This window comes from Odocoileus virginianus, chromosome 18, assembly GCF_023699985.2.
Source record: "Odocoileus virginianus isolate 20LAN1187 ecotype Illinois chromosome 18, Ovbor_1.2, whole genome shotgun sequence".
NCBI classification, from domain to species: domain Eukaryota; kingdom Metazoa; phylum Chordata; class Mammalia; order Artiodactyla; family Cervidae; genus Odocoileus; species Odocoileus virginianus.
Window position 1 is genome coordinate 53,207,231 of NC_069691.1, and position 20,289 is coordinate 53,227,519.

At 36.7% G+C, this 20,289-nt stretch overlaps 1 protein-coding gene across 12 annotated transcripts in view; it reads left to right on the top strand.

The window, feature by feature from the left end:
- The first annotated feature begins 656 nt into the window (after nucleotides 1-656).
- NEK1 (NIMA related kinase 1) overlaps nucleotides 657-20,289 on the top strand; it is a 127,102-nt gene continuing 107,469 nt past the window's right edge. For all 12 annotated transcript variants that reach the window (XM_020904350.2, XM_020904352.2, XM_020904351.2 and 9 more), the window contains exons 1-9: nucleotides 657-1,082; nucleotides 4,266-4,414; nucleotides 6,092-6,188; nucleotides 13,480-13,577; nucleotides 14,442-14,525; nucleotides 14,642-14,709; nucleotides 14,830-14,916; nucleotides 16,860-16,914; nucleotides 19,168-19,368. In XM_020904350.2, the coding sequence (XP_020760009.2) occupies nucleotides 4,298-4,414; nucleotides 6,092-6,188; nucleotides 13,480-13,577; nucleotides 14,442-14,525; nucleotides 14,642-14,709; nucleotides 14,830-14,916; nucleotides 16,860-16,914; nucleotides 19,168-19,368 (807 nt within the window). In that variant the 5' untranslated portion in view covers nucleotides 657-1,082; nucleotides 4,266-4,297. The remainder of the gene's footprint in view (nucleotides 1,083-4,265; nucleotides 4,415-6,091; nucleotides 6,189-13,479; nucleotides 13,578-14,441; nucleotides 14,526-14,641; nucleotides 14,710-14,829; nucleotides 14,917-16,859; nucleotides 16,915-19,167; nucleotides 19,369-20,289) is intronic.

Consider the following 20,289-nt stretch of genomic DNA (forward strand, 5'->3'; position numbering starts at 1 on the left):
TTCGCTAGTTTACATTATTTTCTAAATTCCACATGTGACATCATTACAGTATATGTCTTTGAGTTATTTCACTTGTCTTGCTTTTTAAAGCAAAAGCAGTTTTCAAAATGTGGCATTCCTGGGCTTCCTTCGTGGTTCAATGGTAAAGAATCCGCCTACCAGTGCAGGAGATAGGGGTTTGATCCTTGGTCTGGAACGGATCCAACAAGCCACGGAGTAACTGGGCCCTGTGTCACAACTTCTGAAGCCGGTCCTCCCCAACAAAAGAAGCCGCCGCAATGATAAGGCTGCACACTGCACCTGGAGGGTAGTCCCGGCTCTCTCCAACTCGAGAAAAGCCCATGCAGCCAAGAAATACTCAAAACAGCCAAAAAATGATTAAAAATGTGACATCCCTAACAAAGCTAAATAAGTCCCTTTTCCCTTGCAGTACGCGTGGGACTAATTTATCACAGGCTTTGCTCCACGACACCTTTTGTAGGGATCCGGATGCCGCCTGGTGCTCCTGCCCCCTGCGCCTCCCTCCCTTCCTCCCGCAGCCGGCTGCACCTGCAGCGCCCAACCTCCAGAGCCCGGCCCCGCCTTGGCCCCGCCCCCGAGGTCATTCCCGGCCGCCCCCGCTCAGCGCCCGCGTCCGCGCGCTGACGTCACATGCCCGCGCCGGGGCGCCCCGCCCGCTGCTCTGCCTCCTGTGAGGTATTGGGGCGTCCTGTGAGGAGTCCTGAGGCGGGACCACTAAGCGCTTCTCCGCGTCGCCCGAGCATCAGGTGTCCGCGTGGCGAGGCGGGGGGACGAACCGTCAAGGAGCCCCCAGACCCAGTGAGCCCACCCCGCCAGGCCGCCGGCAGCCGCGGCTGAGAAGTTGGGGGCGGCGCCCGGGGCACTCCCCCTGCTGCCGTTGCCAGGGGCTCGGAAACCGGTTGGTTCGGTCCGGAGACGCGGAGTCGTGTCCCGGGGCGTTGGCCCGGGCGGCGCCGGCTGCGGCCAGATGCGCTTTCCGGACCGCGGAAGGTCGGGTCTGCCTCGGTGAGCCCCGCGGGGAGGCGGCGGCCCGGGAAGGTACCCACGGCCTGAGTCCTGAGGTGAGCGGCGCTCGGGGAGGCGTAACGTGCAGAACTGAGAGGTCGTTCTCTTGCGGGAGACCTCGCCCTGACTTCATTGTGGGGAGACTGCGGACTCCTGCCCTGAGGTGCACGGAAATAGGCGCATCTCACTTAGATGATAATTCTCTAAGGAGTAGCGTTACTAAGCAATCCTTGGACGTTATTAATAGGCGATATAAAAAAGAAAAGCGATAATGAGCATGGAATTACAGTAGTATTAGAAGTGTTGTTATGCATAAGAAATCATTTACGTTGCTTATCTCTTGTCTCCAGTCTTAAATTGCATACGCGTTTTAATTAGAAAACGAGTAGCAATTAACCGGTTAGCTAATAATCTTACATTCCACTTCCCGTAGTTTCAAACAGTCTACATGTACGGCATTGAAAGTTCTAATACCTTTAGAGTTCATAAGGCTTTAAAAAAATATATATATATATATATATATATATATATATATATATATGTAGGCTTTTTCTTCTCTACTGTAAGATCCGCCCCAAAACGTAGAGATTTTTTTTTTTTATTGCCATGGTAAATTACATCGGAAATAACTTGAAGGATTAAAAATAATTAGCAATCTCTGCTAGCAATGGCCTTTTCTTATGATGCAGCAGTATTGTAGAGACCATGGAGGGAAGCCATATGTGGAGAGAGTAGTTCTTTGTGTTTTAGATTTGTCTGAAATTAGAGGATCCACAGATCTGTTTCAAGATTGCTCACTTTTTTTCCCCCCTTTGGTGATAGATAAGGAGCCTATTTTGTGGAAAAATAGGTTTTTGTACAGTAAGAGTCACCAATTGGGTGTTTCATAAAGGTTATGGAACTTGGCCAGGGAGTTCTTTTGAGGTCATTTTCATAATGCATTGATCCTGTGTTCTAAGTAAATCTTAACTGTATACCGTGTATGTGGCATCATCTCATGAATATAAACCATTTACGTGTTCATATTTTCCCCTAGGGAAACTGTTTATTGTCTGAATAGTCTTACAGAGAGGACTGGACTTAAAAAGAGAAGCAGATTATTTTGAACCAACTCTAGTAGGAATCCCATTTTTGTCTTCTGCTTTTTCGAATTATGAGAAATGAGACAGGGCCTTTCCTCATTGAGGAGTTAAATTGACCTTCTCCTTCAGCCTAAAATGGGATTTATTATTTTAGGAGAACTATATGTGTGGATCATATTTGCAGTTAGTACCATAAGTTCTTGAAAGCTGTTGACATTTCTTCACCAGTGTTTCCCTTTAGGGCAACTTGCTTGTCCATCAAATAGCTGAAGCAGCTGAAAAGGCTTGATTCAAGTTCCAGATTATTGAGGATACAGTTTTTCATCATATACTCTTTGACATTTTTCACATTTGGTGCACATTTTATTGTATCAAACATTCATGACTTAAAGATGTTCTTGTAACATGTAAGGAAAGATGTCTAACTTGACTAACAGACTGCTTTTTCTGGAACATAGTTTACATACTTAAAAAGAGAGATGTCATATAGAAAAATTTGAGGGACATTTAACTTTTATCATCTGAAGTTTGTGTTGGTATAAAGTGAAGAAAATGGATTTAATTTTTCTTTTTTTTTTGCCACATGGTTCCCTAGTTTTTAAAATGCTGTTTGTTTCAAAATCCATCTTTTGCCTTCAGAGTTAAAATGTTACCATGGTCATCCACCAAATTAAAAAAAATTATTTAATGTATTTCTAGACTCCCTGTGATTTGCCTCTTTCATAATTAGCTTTATAATGTCTCTTGATATCAAGTAAACAAGTTGTCCTTCATTGTTCTTTTTTTTTTTTTTTTTTTTTTTCAGTATTTCTGTGGCTGTGGTGGTGGTGGTTTAGTTGCTAAGTCGTGTCCAACTCTTGCAATCCCATGGACTGTAGCCTGCCAGGCTCCTCTGTCCATGAGATTCTCCATACTGGAGTCCGTAGCCATTTCCTTCTCCAGAGGAACTTCACAACCCAGGAATCAAACCCATGTCTCCTGCATTGCAGTCAGATGCTTGACTGACTCAGCTTTGAGAGGAGCCCCTAAGTTTTCTATGGCTATTCTTGCTCTTTTTTTCATGTTAACTTTAAAAATCAGCTTGTCCGACCACCCTCACACCCAGAGCTTGTGTTTATATTAGGGAAGCATTAAATTTAAAGATTAAGAATTAAAATCTTTCTGATATTGAATCTTCTTTCCCTTCCATGTCATTTTGTTTCTTCTTTGTTTTTTTGTGTCTATTCTTCTGAATATTTTTTTTGCTAGTTTGTTTTCCAGATTACTTAATCATGCTGGCTGTAATAGCTGTAACACCCACACAATGAGTTCTTAATTCCTGATATTTTATATTTTACTTTTAGGAGTTCATTTAGTAAAGATAAATTTCAGTTTTTTGTTGAAATTCTCCTCCTTTTTTAAAAAAATCACTTTTGTCTATTGTTCCCTCTTATTTTCTTGAACATATTAATCAAGGTTATTTGAAGTCTCCTCCTGATAACTCCATTTTTGAGTCATTTGTGAGTACTAATCTGTTCAGTCTTGCCTTGTGTTGCATAGCTTAGGAGTGGGCTGTCTGACAGGAGAGTCATTTACATGCACATTTTTGGACTTGTTCTGTTCTTTTTCCTCCTCCTCAGGATTTTTGCAGCCCTAAACTTTGACCGCTTTCTCCTTAGCGCCTAAGACTGCTGTTTTATACTCAGGCTTTGTCCTGTGTGCAGAAATTTAATCTGAAGTTCTTTTATAATAGCAAACACTGAAAACAACTTAAACGTCTAATGAGAGGAGATCAGATAAATAAGTTTGGGAAGTAGTCTTATTAAGTTTGTATTCTTATTGCAGGTAGTAAAGTAATCCTGACAGTAGTTACTGTAGGAAAAAGTTAGCTTTTTTCTCCACATGTAATAAGTCTATATAGTATTTGACTTTAAGTATTATTATAGAATTTAAATGTTACTAGTTTCCTCCTTTTAGCTATTCCTACATTGCATGAGTAAAAGTGAGGTAAGGTTTATTTAACTTTCAGAAGATTTTATATATATATATATATATATTTTTTTTTTTTTTTAAGTAAAATAGTCACTGGGGAATTAGAATTTGAATTAAACATTATAATTGTTACAGATGTCATGGTTTATCTCTATTAACGGATACTTTTTTATTTTGTATGTCTAGCATATCTGTTAAGATGCCTTAGAAAAAGAACGATGGAGAAATACATTAGAGTACAGAAGATTGGAGAAGGTTCATTCGGAAAAGCCATTCTTGTCAGATCTACAGAAGATGGCAGACAATATGTTATCAAAGAAATTAATATTTCAAGGGTAAGTGTATTTTTTGTTTGGTTATCCAAGTAGAAGTCTGGTTACAAACAGATTCATTGTTAGAGACAGAAAAAAAGTATGGCAACATATGACATAAAAAGAGACTGTTGTAATTGCAGAGAAAACCACTCATCTCAGAAAAGTCTGTGAATCCTTTTAGACTTTTTTCTGTGATGTGTGCTGGTGTTTATGTGTTTAAAAAAGATACATCCCCTACTGCTCCTTTGACTTAATCTGATTTGAACATCTTAAAATGTTTTGTGTGTGTGTGCATTCAACTCATTCTTTTTAACTTCTGGCTATATTTTATTACTTGGGCTGTGCTTTATGGTAATATTATTTTTAACCACTCTCTTTTTTTTTTTTCTTTTCATTTATTTTTATTAGTTGGAGGCTAATTACTTTACAATATTGTAGTGGTTTTTGTCATACATTGACATGAATTAGCCATGGATTTACATGTATTCCCCATCCCGACAAGTCTGTTTCTTTTTTTGTCTTAAGCTGGTGATATCTTTAAACATTCTATCATGGAAAATTAAACAAAAGTAGAAATAAGAGTATAAGATGCTTCAGTGTATCTTTTACTTAATTTAATATTTATTCATCTATATCCCTACCTACTGTCCCGCTCTGATTATTTTGAAGCAGATTTTGACCATAATTCCTATCATATTGTAGTATGTATCTTTATTTTTTTTTCCCATTTATTTTTATTAGTTGGAGGCTAATTACTTTACAACATTGCAGTGGTTTTTGTCATACATTGAAATGAATTAGCCATGGATTTACATGTATTCCCCATCCCGGTCCCCCCTCCCACCTCCCTCTCCACCCGATCCCTCTGGGTCATCCCAGTGCACCAGGCCCGAGCACTTGTCTCATGCATCCAACCTGGGCTGGTGATCTGTTTCACCATAGATAATATACATGTTTCGATGCTGTTCTCTTGAAACATCCCACCCTTGCCTTCTCCCACAGAGTCCACAAGTCTGTTCTATACATCTGAGTCTCTTTTTCTGTTTTGCATATAGGGTTATTGTTACCATCTTTCTAAATTCCATATATATGTGTTAGTATACTGTAATGGTCTTTATCTTTCTGGCTTACTTCGCTCTGTATAATGGGCTCCAGTTTCATCCATCTCATTAGAACTGATTCAAATGAATTCTTTTTAATGGCTGAGTAATATTCCATGGTGTATATGTACCACAGCTTCCTCATCCATTCGTCTCCTGATGGGCATCTAGGTTGCTTCCATGTCCTGGCTATTATAAACAGTGCTGCGATGAACATTGGGGTGCACGTGTCTCTTTCAGATCTAGTTTCCTCGGTGTGTATGCCCAGAAGTGGGATTGCTGGGTCATATGGCAGTTCTATTTCCAGCTTTTTAAGAAATCTCCACACTGTTCTCCATAGTGGCTGTACTAGTTTGCATTCCCACCAACAGTGTAAGAGGGTTCCCTTTTCTCCACACCCTCTCCAGCATTTATTGCTTGTAGACTTTTGGATAGCAGCCATCCTGACTGGCGTGTAATGGTACCTCATTGTGGTTTTGATTTGCATTTCTTTGATAATGAGTGATGTTGAGCATCTTTTCATGTAACCACTCTCTTTTGGTTGGACTTTTATATCATTTATTTACTTAATTTACTATGTTTTCCCCTTCTATTTCAGATGTCCAATAAAGAGAGGGAAGAATCAAGGAGAGAAGTTGCAGTGCTAGCAAACATGCGGCATCCAAATATTGTCCAGTATAGAGAATCATTTGAAGGTTAGATACAGACTCCTAAGCCTGTGACAACTGCTGCGTACTTTCCTCTTAAGGATCTTTTTGTGAATTATTCTCAGAAAGAAAAATACATTATTTCCGCTTGAATACACATGCATATGAGTGTCAGCCTTCTTCTCCGATAGTACTAATGCCACCCTGTCCCTGTGTAGCTTAGTACTGAGTCACTGTCACTGAGGTTACTTGTAAAAAGGCAGTGTGGTAAGTGCAGAAATGTAGACAGAGCAGGAACAGTCATCTTCGCCTTGTAAAACTAAACTCCCTTTAAGTGCTGCCACCACTGCCACTGTGGAAATGTTGTCATTTTAGAAAGTACCCCACTTGTTAGTGTTGTTCTGTATATGTCATTATTATAATATTGAGATACTGTATTAAATATGCCTTGTATATAATATATATGTGTATTATACATAAAGTGTTCTCAAGTTCTTAAAATATTGTAAAATATTGGTATTTTGGAAATATCTACCATTATATTTGGTAATGCAGGAACTAAGGTAAAACAAAGCTTCTCTAAAGGCAGGTCAAGGTGGTTTATTCATTCCCATTATTGTCAGAAATTTCTGTCAGTTGCAAAATAAAAAAAATAGTTTAGATTGAAAGTAGAAGATAGTTTAAGTGACCCTTTCAGGCTCTTATTACGTACAAGTTTCAGCATCTGAATTAGAGTATCCTTGTTCCCAAATAAAGTTATCTACTAAAGTAGAATATACTTTAAAAAATATATGAATCAGTTAACACCTTATGTCATAAAGTGCTCAGTTTATTTATTTTATGATGACAATGAAGTGAGGCTTTATAGCTCATGGTAAAGAGTACAATGTTAACCATCTCTTTCTTCCCAGGACCTTGAATTTCCTTTATCTTTCCCCTAGTCTTTTAGTTTCTTTTTGCTTTCATCACCAGGATCTTAGTATTTCAAGGGAAAAGGTTTAAATGTATGTCAACAAATATTCTGTCAGACGTTTTACTTAGAAACATCCGAACGATTCAGAAGGGATGGCACAGTCTTTAAATAAGAAGGCAGAGTCTTTAAATAAGGTTATATTACTACTGCCATTTAGCTTTAAAGGAGTAAATGCTCATGGGAAGTGTATTCAGGAGTACACACATGCATGGACCCCAAGCTCCCTGTTCCTTCCACTTTGCTCATTCTAATTCCTTAAGAATAAGCTTTGCAAATAATCCCATGTTGATTCCTTACTGTGTTTTCTGTGCCTTTGTGGAACAAACAAGTGTGTAGCTTTTGATGTTTAAAAACAGGTGAGATTAAAAAAAAAAAACAACAGATGGGATCATATGTATGTATTTCTGCTTCTGGTTCTTTTCACTTAATATCTCACGCATGTCTTTCCATGTCACTGTGTATTGTTGAGCCCATTCTTTACAACTTTCTTGTAACATTGCAGCGTTTCTTACTGTATGCACTTTATGGCTCTACCACAAGGTGTGAGAGTTCTGTGTCTCACAGAATCTCCAATCTTGGCTTATATGTTCATTATCAAATTTATCAGATGTAATTTTATCTGGTGAGTCTATTTGTTTGGTCACAGTTCCTTTTTTCTACCTCATTTGAACCATCTTCTCATTTTATCATGGACCTCTTTAGTTTCTTATAGACCTTGTGGGAGCTCTGAAACACAAATTTTTCATTTTTCTCTAAAATGGTAAAAAAAAAAAAGTCAACATTTTAAATCTCTCAATTTTAAAAAATGAGCAAGTTGTTTAAAAAAGTGGAATTCTGATGTTGTTTTGAACGTCTGTCATGAAAGGTGAGGAAATTGCTGTCTTTGGAGTTCTTCTCCACTGATTTTTGTTCATCTTGACAGAATAAAAATGATCAGTTCAGTCGCTCAGTTGTGGTCCGACTCTTTACGACTGCAGCACGCCAGGCCTCCCTGTCCATCACCAACTCCTCGAGTTTACTCAAACTCATGTCCATTGAGTCGGTGATGCCATCCAACCATCTCATCCTCTGTCATCCCCTTCTCCTCCTGCCCTCAATCTTTCCCAGCATCAGGGTCTTTTCCAATGAGGCAGCTCTTCACATCAGGTGGCCAAAGTATTGGAGTTTCAGCTTCAACATCAGTCCTTCCAATGAACACCCAGGACTGATCTCCTTTAGGATGGACTGGTTGGATCTCCTTGGAGTCCAAGGGACTCTCAAGAGTCTTCTCCAGCACCACAGTTCAAAAGCATCAATTCTTCGGCGCTCAGCTTTCTTTATAGTCTAACTCTTACATCCATATATGACTACTAGAAAAACCATAGCTTTGACTAGTCGGGCCTGTGTTGGCAAAGTAATGTCTCTGCTTTTTAATATGCTGTCTAGGTTTGTCATAACTTTCCTTCCAAGAAGCAAGGGTCTTTTAATTTCATGGCTGCAGTCACCATCTGCAGTGATTTTGGAGCCCAAGAAAATAAAGTCTGACACTGTTTCCCCATTTATTTGCCATGAAGTGATGGGACCAGATGCCATGATCTTAGTTTTCTGAATGTTTTAAGCCACCTTTTTCACTCTCCTCTTTCACTTTTATCAAGAGGCTCTTCAGTTCTGCGCTTTCTGCCATAAGGGTGGTGTCATCTGCATATCTGAGGTTATTGATATTTCTCCTGGCAGTCTTGATTCCAGCTTGTGCTTCATGCAGCCCAACATTTCTCATGATGTACTCTGCATATAAGTTAAATAAGCAGGGTGACAATATACAGCCTTGATGTATTCCTTTCCTGATTTGGAACCAGTCTGTTGTTCCATGCCCAGTTCTAACTGTTGCTTCTTGACCTGCATACAGATTTCTCAGGAGGCAGGTCAGGTGGTCTGGTATTTCCGTCTCTTTCAGAATTTCCCACAGTTTGTGGTGATCCACACAGTCAAGGGCTTTGGCATAGTCAATGAAGCAGAAGTAGACATTTTTCTAGAACTCTCTTGCTTTTTCGATGATCCAGAGGATGTTGGCAGTTAGATCTCTGGTTCCTCTGCCTTTTCTAAAACCAGCTTGAACATCTGTAAGTTCACGGTTGACATATTGTTGAAGCCTGGCTTGGAGAATTTTGAGCATTACTTTGCTAGCGTGTGAGATGAGTACAATTGTGTGGTAGTTGGAGCATTTTGAAATAAAATCATCATAATCTCTAACAATCTTTTGTTCTGAAATTTTAATTCTTAGAGTGTTTTGGCCTTGATTCTGTGCTTAGACAGAGTCAATTCTTACTGTTAATTCTTTTATACCTTAGTTACCCGTTTTCAGAGATACTTGAATTTATCTCCTACTTGTCAGGATTGCATAATTTTTTTTTCATGATGAGCTTATGAATGATGTATTCCCTCAATGCAGTTACAATTTGCATTTCTTAGAGTGTCTAACTGATGTTTTTATACTGATAGGTGTCTTTGATGATACTTTTCTGTTTACAAGCACATTATGTCTTCTGGTATTGAATTTTTCTGTAGAAAAGTTTGACATCAGCATAAAGCTTCTCTTCTTCTTGAAGATAATTTATCTTTTCTTGATTCTCAAAGAATTCTTTCTTCAGAATTAAATTCAGCAGAATATGACTTAGTATTAATACTTCTGCTTCATTTTCTCTTGGAACATTTTGAACTCTTTCTGCCTCCAGATTCTGGTTTTCCTTTGTTTCAGGGAAGTTTTCATTTCACTATTTTTTTAAAAAAATACATTTATACCTTAAAATGAGGAAAGATATTCCAAAATTTGTCAGAAGGTTGTCTTAGCTTACAAATGAATTCTTTCTTGTGAAGTCTCTCGTGTTATAGGACGTGCTCTCAAATTTTTTAAAGAATGTTACATAGCAAGACGTTTTTGGGGAAGAAGACTAAGCTGAGTTAATTTTGAGTGCTTATAGAGGACCTCAGGCAGAATCAGTTTTTAAAAGAGACATCAAAGAAATTTAATATTGATGCATAATTGCAGATATCAGATACTGTCTTCTAAAATCACTTAAATGGCAGTATGATTATGTTGTAACAATAATGTATATAAACTCTTTAGGATGAATTTTTGAAGTCCCAGTATTTTGCATATGGGGATTAGGACACTGGAAAAATTCCACTGACAACATAAACAGATTTTAAAAGTGCTCTCTTTCAATTAAAAGTTAATGAAGATCGTGTATATTGGGGAAACATAGGTGAATCAATAAAGACATTGATACTGATGAGAAATGTGAAAATTTTGGATAGAATTTTTTGTAAGATTGGAGAGTTGGCCGAAAAAAGTATTTCCAGGTATATAAATTTATAATTAAATTTTAACATTAAATATGATAAATAGATACTTTTTGTCTATATTCCTACATTTATAAATTTAAAAAATTGTTGCTATCATTGAGAAAGTCTTGTGTCACTGTATATTTGGGTATCTTATACATGTTTGTTTACTCTGTGATTCATATATTGCTATCTGTTTTTAGTTGTCTGCAGCTATCATCTTCTAATTGGTTTCATATTTTTGTCTTTGTTTTCCTACAGTCTTTGCTTTTTATCCTATATTTTTAATGAAAAAGGCTCATATATGGAGCTGTGTGTTGGCATTCAACCTGTTCCCCATTGGTGCTGCCAAAATCTAACTTCTCTATTTTCTTAAAGAACTCTTTTCTTTGAGGCTAAATTCGGATTGCTTTTTGCTGTGGGTAATATTAATAGAAAATCTGGCCAGTATTGGGTTAAGTGAGAAAGATATTTAATGATCTCACCTAACAGGAAATCTAACAGATGGGCAGTCGTGCATATATGACAGGTTAGACTCTGTCTGATTTCTACTCTGGCATCCTTAATACACACGTTTTTAAGCCTAGTGCTGTCACCTTGTCCTGAGATGACACTTTGCAGCTCCAGGCAGCGCCTGCATCCAGAAGATGCTGAAGAAATGGACTGAGGGCCAGCACCAGCCACTCTGCTCCTGAGTCTGTTCCTGGGACCAGTCAAGCCAGGGCTTTCTCACAAGCACTTGTTCGGATATCCTCTTAGATTACAGTGGGCAAAATGGGATCACTGACTACTTCAGTACTAGGGGAAACTGGGAGTTAGGGGATCTGGGATTATTTTCAGCTTCTCAAGTGGGGCAATGAAGGGAGAAAAGTATTAGAATTTTGACGTTAGCCTTCCTGCAGGTGTGCTTACTGAGGGGTCAAGCTTCCTGTTCTCTGTTAAACTCTTGGTTGTTTTCTAATAGACATCGAGGCTTTGTCACTTGGCTTACAGTCTTTTTGCCTCTGTTTCAGGCAGTTTCTAGGTGTTCATTCTTTGAGGGGTTTTTTGGAGGGTGTCTCTTCAATGCTGTGTGAGTCCCTTGGTGACCGGGGTTGTGTTTGATATTCCTGTATCCCTGGCATCTCACGCAAAGTGCCTGCCACATACTAATAGTTGGTACCCAGACGCTTGAATGATGGAATACAAAACAGACTAGTATTTCCCTCATGGGGAAAAGACTTCTCTATTAACCTTAGGTTTAACTAGTATTTATCCCAAAATAAATAGTAAATACTTAAGCAACAGAAAATATTACAGAACTCAGATATTTTACTTCAGGATTACTTCTCCATTCCTTTCTCAGGTCCTGTTTAACGTGTCTCTCTGTCTCTGTGTCTTTTACACACATATACACCTTTTTTTTTTTAATCTTGTAATAGTTTTAATTTTTGATACGTGCATATGGTACAGAATTCAAAGGTTGCATAACAGTAAAAAGTCTTCCTTCTACTTCTCTTTGAGTTACCTGTTTCTTCCTCTTGGTGGTACCCACTGTTACTACTGTCTTGAGTTTCCTTCCACACATACTCTAAGCAGTGTTAAGCATATGTAAGTCATTGCACACTGTGGTTAACTTTTTATGTATGTTTCTCATGCTGTGTAAATGGTGACATTCTATACATATTTTTTATAAGCAGTCGATTATAAGGTTTTCTGTGTTTTTTCCACATACTGACTTCTTATATGTATATTTGGATGATCTTTTCATATCAATTGTATCAGCTGTATCAATAGAGCTTCTTAATTAGCTCATTCATGTAGGTTCCCAGCCCCTGGCACATTTGAAGCAGTGTATCCAGGAGTAATTTGGGCATGGCAAGTAACAAGAGCAGCACCCAAGCCTGCCGAGAGTAAGGCTGTGAGCCCAAGGCAGCGGGACAAGTGAGCTCCAAGAGGCTGCCCTTGAGCTGTGACAAATGACCCTGGCCGCTCCTCCTGCCAGGGAAAAGGTCATGTAGTCCTATTCCTGTGGAAGAATGAAGGTGAGGAGAAGGATGAGAAGTGTCCTTCTTGTCCTGTCTACCCCTGGAAGGGTCATGGATGTCTTTTTTTCTGTGGACTGAGCATAAAGGTGATTAGGGAAGTGCCCCATCTTTATGTTTGTTCACAGATGTAGAAAAAGAGAGTTCCCTGGGTGTAGAGACTGTCTTCCATTTGAGTCACAGCATCTGTTATTGTGTTTATTTGACATTTAATTAAGTGCATGAAATGAAGGTGAAAAGTAATCATCAACTGGAAACCAAGATTACCTATTTCTGACAAATGCATGGAAAAATCTGTTTTTTTAAGATGATGTTTAAGAAATTATATCTATTAAGTGAAATCATATATATCTGTCTGCATTTTGTACATATTCCAGATAAGTTTATGTCAGTGTGGACACTGATCTCCACTGGATTGGTGTATTCTTGGTAGAAAAATCATTAATGATGGAGTTGCCTGTTAACCCAAGTGATCACGAAGTATCACCAGTATACATACCTTGTCTTTTGCATTTCTTCTGTGTCTCTGGTTTTAGTTTAATGGAACACATTTAATTAATTGCTGCTTTCTATCAAACCTTTCAGTTCAGTTGCTTAGTCATGTCTGACTCTTTGCCACCCTATGGATCACAGCACGCCAGGCATCTCTGTCCTTCACCAACTCCCAGAACTTGCTCAAACTCATGTCTGTTGAGTCGGTGATGCCATCCAACCATCTCATCCTCTGTCATCCCCTTCTCCTCCCACCTTCATTCTTTCTCAGCATCAGGGTCTTTTCTAATGAGTCAGTTCTTCACATCAGGTGGCCAAAGTATTGAGTTTCAACTTCAGCATCAGTCTTTCCAATGAATATTCAGGACTGATTTCCTTTAGGATGGACTGGTTTGATCTCCTTGTAGTCCAAGGGACTCTTCAAGAGTCTTCTCCAACACCACAGTTCAGTTAACCTTTAGGTACCTTTAATATAGCTGTGCTTTTAATAAACATTTTTAAAAAGGAATGTAATGTTTATATTTTGTAGAAAATGGCTCTCTCTACATAGTGATGGATTACTGTGAAGGAGGGGATCTGTTCAAAAGAATAAATGCTCAGAAGGGCATTTTGTTTCAAGAGGACCAGGTGAGTTAGCATATAGGCGATTGAGTCTTAATCCACGAATGTTGTTGAGAAGTCATTCAAAGCTTATTTTTTATGCATGTGTTTCTTTATAACCACAGGTGCTGACTGAGTGTTGGCCACATACTCCAGCACTGCAGTCACATTTTTGCTCTCATGAGATGGTTTATAATTTATGTTGGCAACTTTTCTTGTGACTTGTGGGTTTGGTATCATGTTTTGAGAGTCCTGTATCAGTCAAAGATATTATAGAAAATCAGCCTATGTTTTCTTCCTCGCTTTATACTTTAATTTTTTTATTTTTTAAAATGCCATCTGCTTGGATTTTTTTTTTTTTTTTGATGTTAGAAGTGAGGTAGAAATCCAGCTTTTTTACTTTCAAGTGGCCAGCTGCAGAGTGTATATTTTTATGTGATGAATGTAGGGTGAGAAAGAAGTCAGAGGTGTCTTCCAGTAGTCCAGCTTGATTTTTTTCCCTCTTGTGATTTTTACTTCTGTAGAAAAGTAGTATATTTAATAACAAAGAAAAAGTCACTCAGCATCATACTATCCTAAAATATAAAGTATTTCCCTTTTTCACTCTTCTGAAAATTTCTTTCCATATTAATTCTGATTTATAAAAGATGCCTTAGGAGCAGTTCTTACATTTAAATGTAGTGTGTGTACTGCATGTAATGTGACTGTTGATCTGAGTATCTACCTAATGTAAATGATGTTAATTACAATGAAATTAAAAATTATAGCTTTTTTTTTTAAAGGATTTAGATCCTCTGTTTCCCAGATATTCCTGAGTTCTTTTAATGAACAAGGAAAGACTAATGTGAAATATAAATTTTTAAAGAAATGATCTGATTTATCCCCCCCTAGATTTTGGACTGGTTTGTACAGATATGTTTGGCCCTAAAACATGTACATGATAGAAAAATTCTTCATCGAGACATAAAATCACAGGTATGTTTTTTCTGTCACTACTAACTTCTGAGTAGATTTGGACATTGGGTCAGCATTGTCTTGGGCAAAGACTGGACTGTAACAATATTTGTGGGTTTTTTCCATCTTTTTTACAGAACATATTTTTAACCAGAGATGGAACAATACAACTTGGAGATTTTGGAATTGCTAGAGTTCTTAATAGGTAAATTTTGGTTTGATACAGTGTCTTCAGTGAAGTTTTAATCCATGGTTGTATACTTGTGATAATTTATAATGTCTTTAAGTATCTTAAGTTTCTCCAATAATTCTCTTTTTGTTCTAGTACTGTAGAGCTGGCTCGAACTTGCATAGGGACCCCATACTACTTGTCTCCTGAAATCTGTGAAAATAAACCTTATAATAATAAAAGGTATTTAAAATGATACTTATTTCATGTTGTATAATATTTTCTTTAAATCTTTCTTTGTTATACAATTATTAACTTTCAGAATATTATTCTAAAATAGTAATGGACATATGTCCACATATGTACATATGTATATATACTTTTTTAATATATGATGAGGGGAATTGTAAAGAAGCTATTTCACTCTCTTGCTGAAGGATCTATGGAAAGAATTACTTTCTTATCTAAGTTATAATAGGAAACAGTGCTTTCTTTGTCTTTCTTTTCATAGTAGTTACTTCCTATTGATTACAGTAATTGATATTTATTGAACACTTGCTATATGACAGAGACTGTTTTAAATGCACTGTATATGTTAACTCTTTTTTATCTTCATAGTGGCCTTGTGAGTTGTAGGTATTTGTCATTCCTCCTTTCCTTAGAAGGAAAACAAATGCAGAGAGAGGTGAAGTGACTTCATAGTCCCAGGCATCTGACTCCCAAGTCCAAATTCCTAATCACTGAGTCGTAGTATGGCTAACGGATTGAATAGTGTGTGTGTCAGAAGAGGAATTCTGCCACTGAATTCCAGTTACCTTTTCTTTTCTCTCACACACACTCATTTAAAAATCCCAACTCAGAAACATTGACCTTAGTTTTGAAAGCACCCTACAAGTCTAAAAGGAAGGCTTAAAGGCTGGCAATAATGCATGTATTCAGGATTGCTTTCCACCCCACCCCCCCTTTTCTTTTGAGGGTAGGGAAACTATTTCAGACCTGAGCAGAAGGGATGAGAGCATCATCCGAGAAATGTATTTAAATCAGTTACGATGATCAGTCAAGTCCATGGAGTGTTTTATTAGTGGATATTCTAAAGGAGAGTAGCATTTTCTTTGAGCTAAAGTAATTTTACGTGTTAATGCTGTTTCAGTGTCTTTTGGGTGATTCAGTTGTGAAAATATTAGTCTTTAAATTTGAAATGGATTTAATCATCCCTTGAAGAATTTTATATAAAATTGATTTTATGAAAAAATGCTTTAAAGCTGTAGTGGATAAACATCATTAATTATACTTAGAAATTCATATTTTCCCAGATGTTTCTTAAAGAATTTTATAAGATCATTAATGTTTTTATTTATAGCTTTTAGTTTATAACATGTTCAAGTTACTAAAGGCTTTTTACATTTACTTTTTTATCTTAGTGGAATCTTAAAATTAAACAGATTTTGGGGTTACAGTTTTGACTTTGTAGATTTTTGTGAGAGATTGGGTAGATAATTTTAGGATTTCTTTTTTTTTTTTAAACTTTAGGATTTCAATAATGGGTTTTATTCTTTTCCAACACATTCAACTTCCAAGAGCAGTGGTTTTTCCTTTTGTTGACTTGTAGCTCTGAATTGTGAGGGTTTTTTTTTTTCCTCTTAAAAATAGAAATAGTCTCTTAGTTATAAAAATATGTTTATTTAAGATAAAAAAGCAGAAGAGACTGTGGATAAAGATGATAGTGTAACTAAGTCTTGAAATTAGAAAATAATGTATTTACTCTTTAACATTTCTTAATTGGTTGTCACAGATTTGTTTCAGATTTACTTTTAGTAAATTAATATTTTCTTCATTAAAGCAATATTTTACTTTATAATATTTAAGAAATTGTATTTTGCAAATGATTAAAACATTTTGATTTTTTCCAAAATAAGAAAACTGACATATCTGAAATATACTGATTTTGTTTAAATATTGTTTTGTTAATGACACTTAAAGTAATTATTTAGGCAACTTATTTTTGTAATCTGGGATAACTGCTTTCGTCATTTAGTTATGGTTGAAATTTTAAGTTTGAAAGAACACGTTTTATGGAACCCGTGCTTTTGCAAAATATTTTCAAGCTGCTTTGTCTTCTTAAAGTGAAAATCTTTTAAAGTAATTTCTGATTCTTGGAGAAGATCTCTCATTTTTCTGTTTTCTAGTGATATTTGGGCTCTGGGGTGTGTCCTATATGAGATGTGCACACTTAAACATGCAGTAAGTAGAAGTTTGTGAAATATTTTACAAATTATGTGAAAAAATACCTATAATATTTGTTTAAAAAAATCACTTGCCATCTTTCAGATGACCCAGTTGTACTAGGAATTACTCTTCTCTGTTGGTTTGTGAATTTCTCAGTATTTTCTGAGATGTAAATGTAAATCAGTTTTCCCTTAGCATATATGCATATGTCAAATATGCATGTTATATATATTGTTATAATATCATATATCATACTTCACTCTGGAAAATTACTTCTAAAGACAAATTTGCTATCTTATAAATGTTAAACTTGCATAATGAATTTGATATTTTGGCTTAACAGACTATTAATTTCATTTTAGCAATTTTTCTCAAAACATCCAAATTATTTGATTTTAGAATTGAAATTATCTAAAGAACAGTTTTCAGCATATTTACAGGGAGGTGATTTTACTGATGCAAGTAATGTTTAATTCAGAGTATTTTAAAATTTTCACTTTTTAGGTGGCACATAATTTACCAAAAAGGGGAAGTTCTTTTTTGAAGTAGGTTCAGTTTTAATCACTATCCATATTAAAATCTTGCTTTTTAAAAATGCTTCCTCTAGTAATTAAAGAGTAATATATTTTTATTACAGAAAACTTAAGGGAATAAATAAAACCATAAGGAAGTGGATAAATATCAAAAGTGCTTGTTCTAGTCAGTAATATCTGCTTATAAATTGTTTCTTTCTAGACTTTCTTCTAGAATAATTTATAAAATGAGTTCCATTTTTGTTTTTTTTTTTCCCCTCATAAGTTTTGTTGTATTGTATAAGCACTTTTATAGCCTATCTTTATTGCCTGATGTTAGACTATTTTTTTGCTGTGTTTTTTCATGGTTGCATTGTCTTCCGTTGTATTACCTTAAGATTTTATTTTTCTTAAGGAAAAGAGCATAGACTGCCAAAGTGATATGACCTGGTGGATATCAGATCTACATCTGAAGAAATTGGTCAGTTTTTCTGTGACATACAGTGATTTAGGTCTAAATCTATATATTTTTATTTGTTATTTTTTTTGGCTGCACCCTGCCATTATGGGATCTTAGTTTCTGACCAGGGAATTGAACTTTGGCCCATGGCAGTGAACGCAGAGTCATAACCACTGAACCATCAGGGAATTCCCTAAACCTACCTAGTTTTTAAAAATCTTTTCATTTGCATTGTTCTGTCACCATTGCTTCTGTATTTTGGAGTTACTTACCCTTAAGTGGACACATGAAGCTCAGTAAGTCATTAATCTTTATTTTATGAAGAGCTTATCATTTGAGAGATAAGTGAAATTTCATTGTAGTGAAGGAATAGAGTAATAACCTGTTTCTGCATTTAGGATTCCTTCTTAGGTACATAGACATTTCTAGATGATTGAGTTGTACTCACATCTTAATAAACAATATCATATTTTATGTGCTAGGGGGAACTCATCATTTAAGAGAACTCTTTTTATTCTTTGTATAATTACCATTGCCTACTTCATACTATGTTTTGTTTTCTTAATTGTATATATTAACAGAAGTTTACAACTGTTCTATACCATTTTAACTGAGATCTCAAAAACTTAATTTTACTTTCAAAATGAAATCGTCTTTTTAGATTTTAAACTACCCACCTCTTTTTTTCCCCACTTCAGTTAAGAGTTTATATTGTGTTTGATCCTAAAATATGTTTCCATTGATGAGGTTTATATTCCCGTGTGGAATACTTGCCATGTTTGCTGACTCCATATGGCTTTTGGGAGCATCACACATTTAAAAATAATAATAATGAGCAATGTATAAAAGGAAATTAATTAATACCTTTGTTTATTACATTTTCCCCAAAGACTTTTAGTTCTCTAGTTAATTTCCTATTCTAGTTGCTACAGCAGGGGCACAGGAAGGCAGATCTTAAATGAAGACCACCAGGTTTGCTTGTTTTACCATCTTGGTTATTATTATCTTTTATAAACCCTTTACTCTGATTAGTACCTGTATTCCATCTTTCAGTTTTTGAATACGTACAAGTTAATTTTATAGCAGGTTATACCATTTCATGAGAACTGGTATTTCCTTTTAAATGTGTTTGTAAATAGCCAAGTGAATCTTACTCTGGAGAGCATGTGCTGATTAAAATATTGGAAAGAGGGTTGCAGTTCTGTTGTTTGTTAAAGGAAAAACTCTATTTCTTATTGTTGATACTCACATTTTCAACTTAGGTTTCATATGTTTCATTTATTTTCTCGATTTTAGTTTGAAGCTGGCAATATGAAAAACCTGGTACTGAAGATAATATCTGGATCTTTTCCACCCGTGTCTTTGCATTATTCTTACGATCTCCGCAGTTTACTCTCTCAGTTATTTAAAAGAAATCCTAGGGATAGACCATCAGTCAACTCCATATTGGAGAAAGGCTTTATAGCCAAACGTATTGAAAAGTTTCTCTCCCCTCAGGTATGTTTTTTTTTTAATTTTGTAGTTAAATTGAGCAGTAGGGTTGTGGAGCTTGACTGGGGCGTGGCCTCTTCTGTTTGGAGGAGAGCTCTTTGCAGCCCTGGGGGGTGCGTGCCTTTCCCAGCTGTGCTGGAGTCACTTTCCTTTGTGTTTTCCTGCTACTCTTCCCCTTCCTGTTTGCTTTCCAGTTGTGCATTTGCATTCCTTTTCTGTTTCCTCTTAACACTTCCTGCTTAACTTCTAACACCTCTCATCACCAAGTGTATAGCAGTTTTTATACATCAGGCAGAATTCAGTTCAGTCCTGACCCTGTGTACCTGGAGGTGGCATCAGATCTTACAGTTCAAGGGCTCACTCAGTCTCTCCCACAGGACCACCCCCACTTCAGAAGCCATTTGTAAGTGGCAGGTTGTCACCTGTGCTTCTGTCCATCTGGTTTATGTGTCAGGTTCCCACGACCCCTGCCTCTGGTTCCACTGATGTGTTTGCTGGAGCAGCTCACAGGACTCGGAGAAATTTACTTCCATTCACCAATTTATTATAAAGCATGTAGGTGAATGGCCAGGAAAAAAGGTACCTAATGGTGAGGTCCAGAGGCATCCTAAGTGCAGGAACTGGGGTTCCCCCTTGAATGTTTGCCAATTCAGAAGCTCTCTGAACCTTTTCCCTGGTTTTTTATGGAGTCTTCATTAGTAGGCATGATCAGTAAATCTTTGGTCCTTAGTTATTGGTTCCAGCCCCTTTCCTCTCCTGGTTAGGGGAAGGCAGTGGGATTGGAATTTTTAACCCTCTAATCTGGGAGTTGGTTTCCCTGGCAACCAGTTTTCATCCTTAGGTGTTTTCCAAATGTCACCTCATTAACAAATTTTGGTGTGTCTCAAACGGGCTTGTTTTGAACAACAAAAGGCACCTTTATGTGCT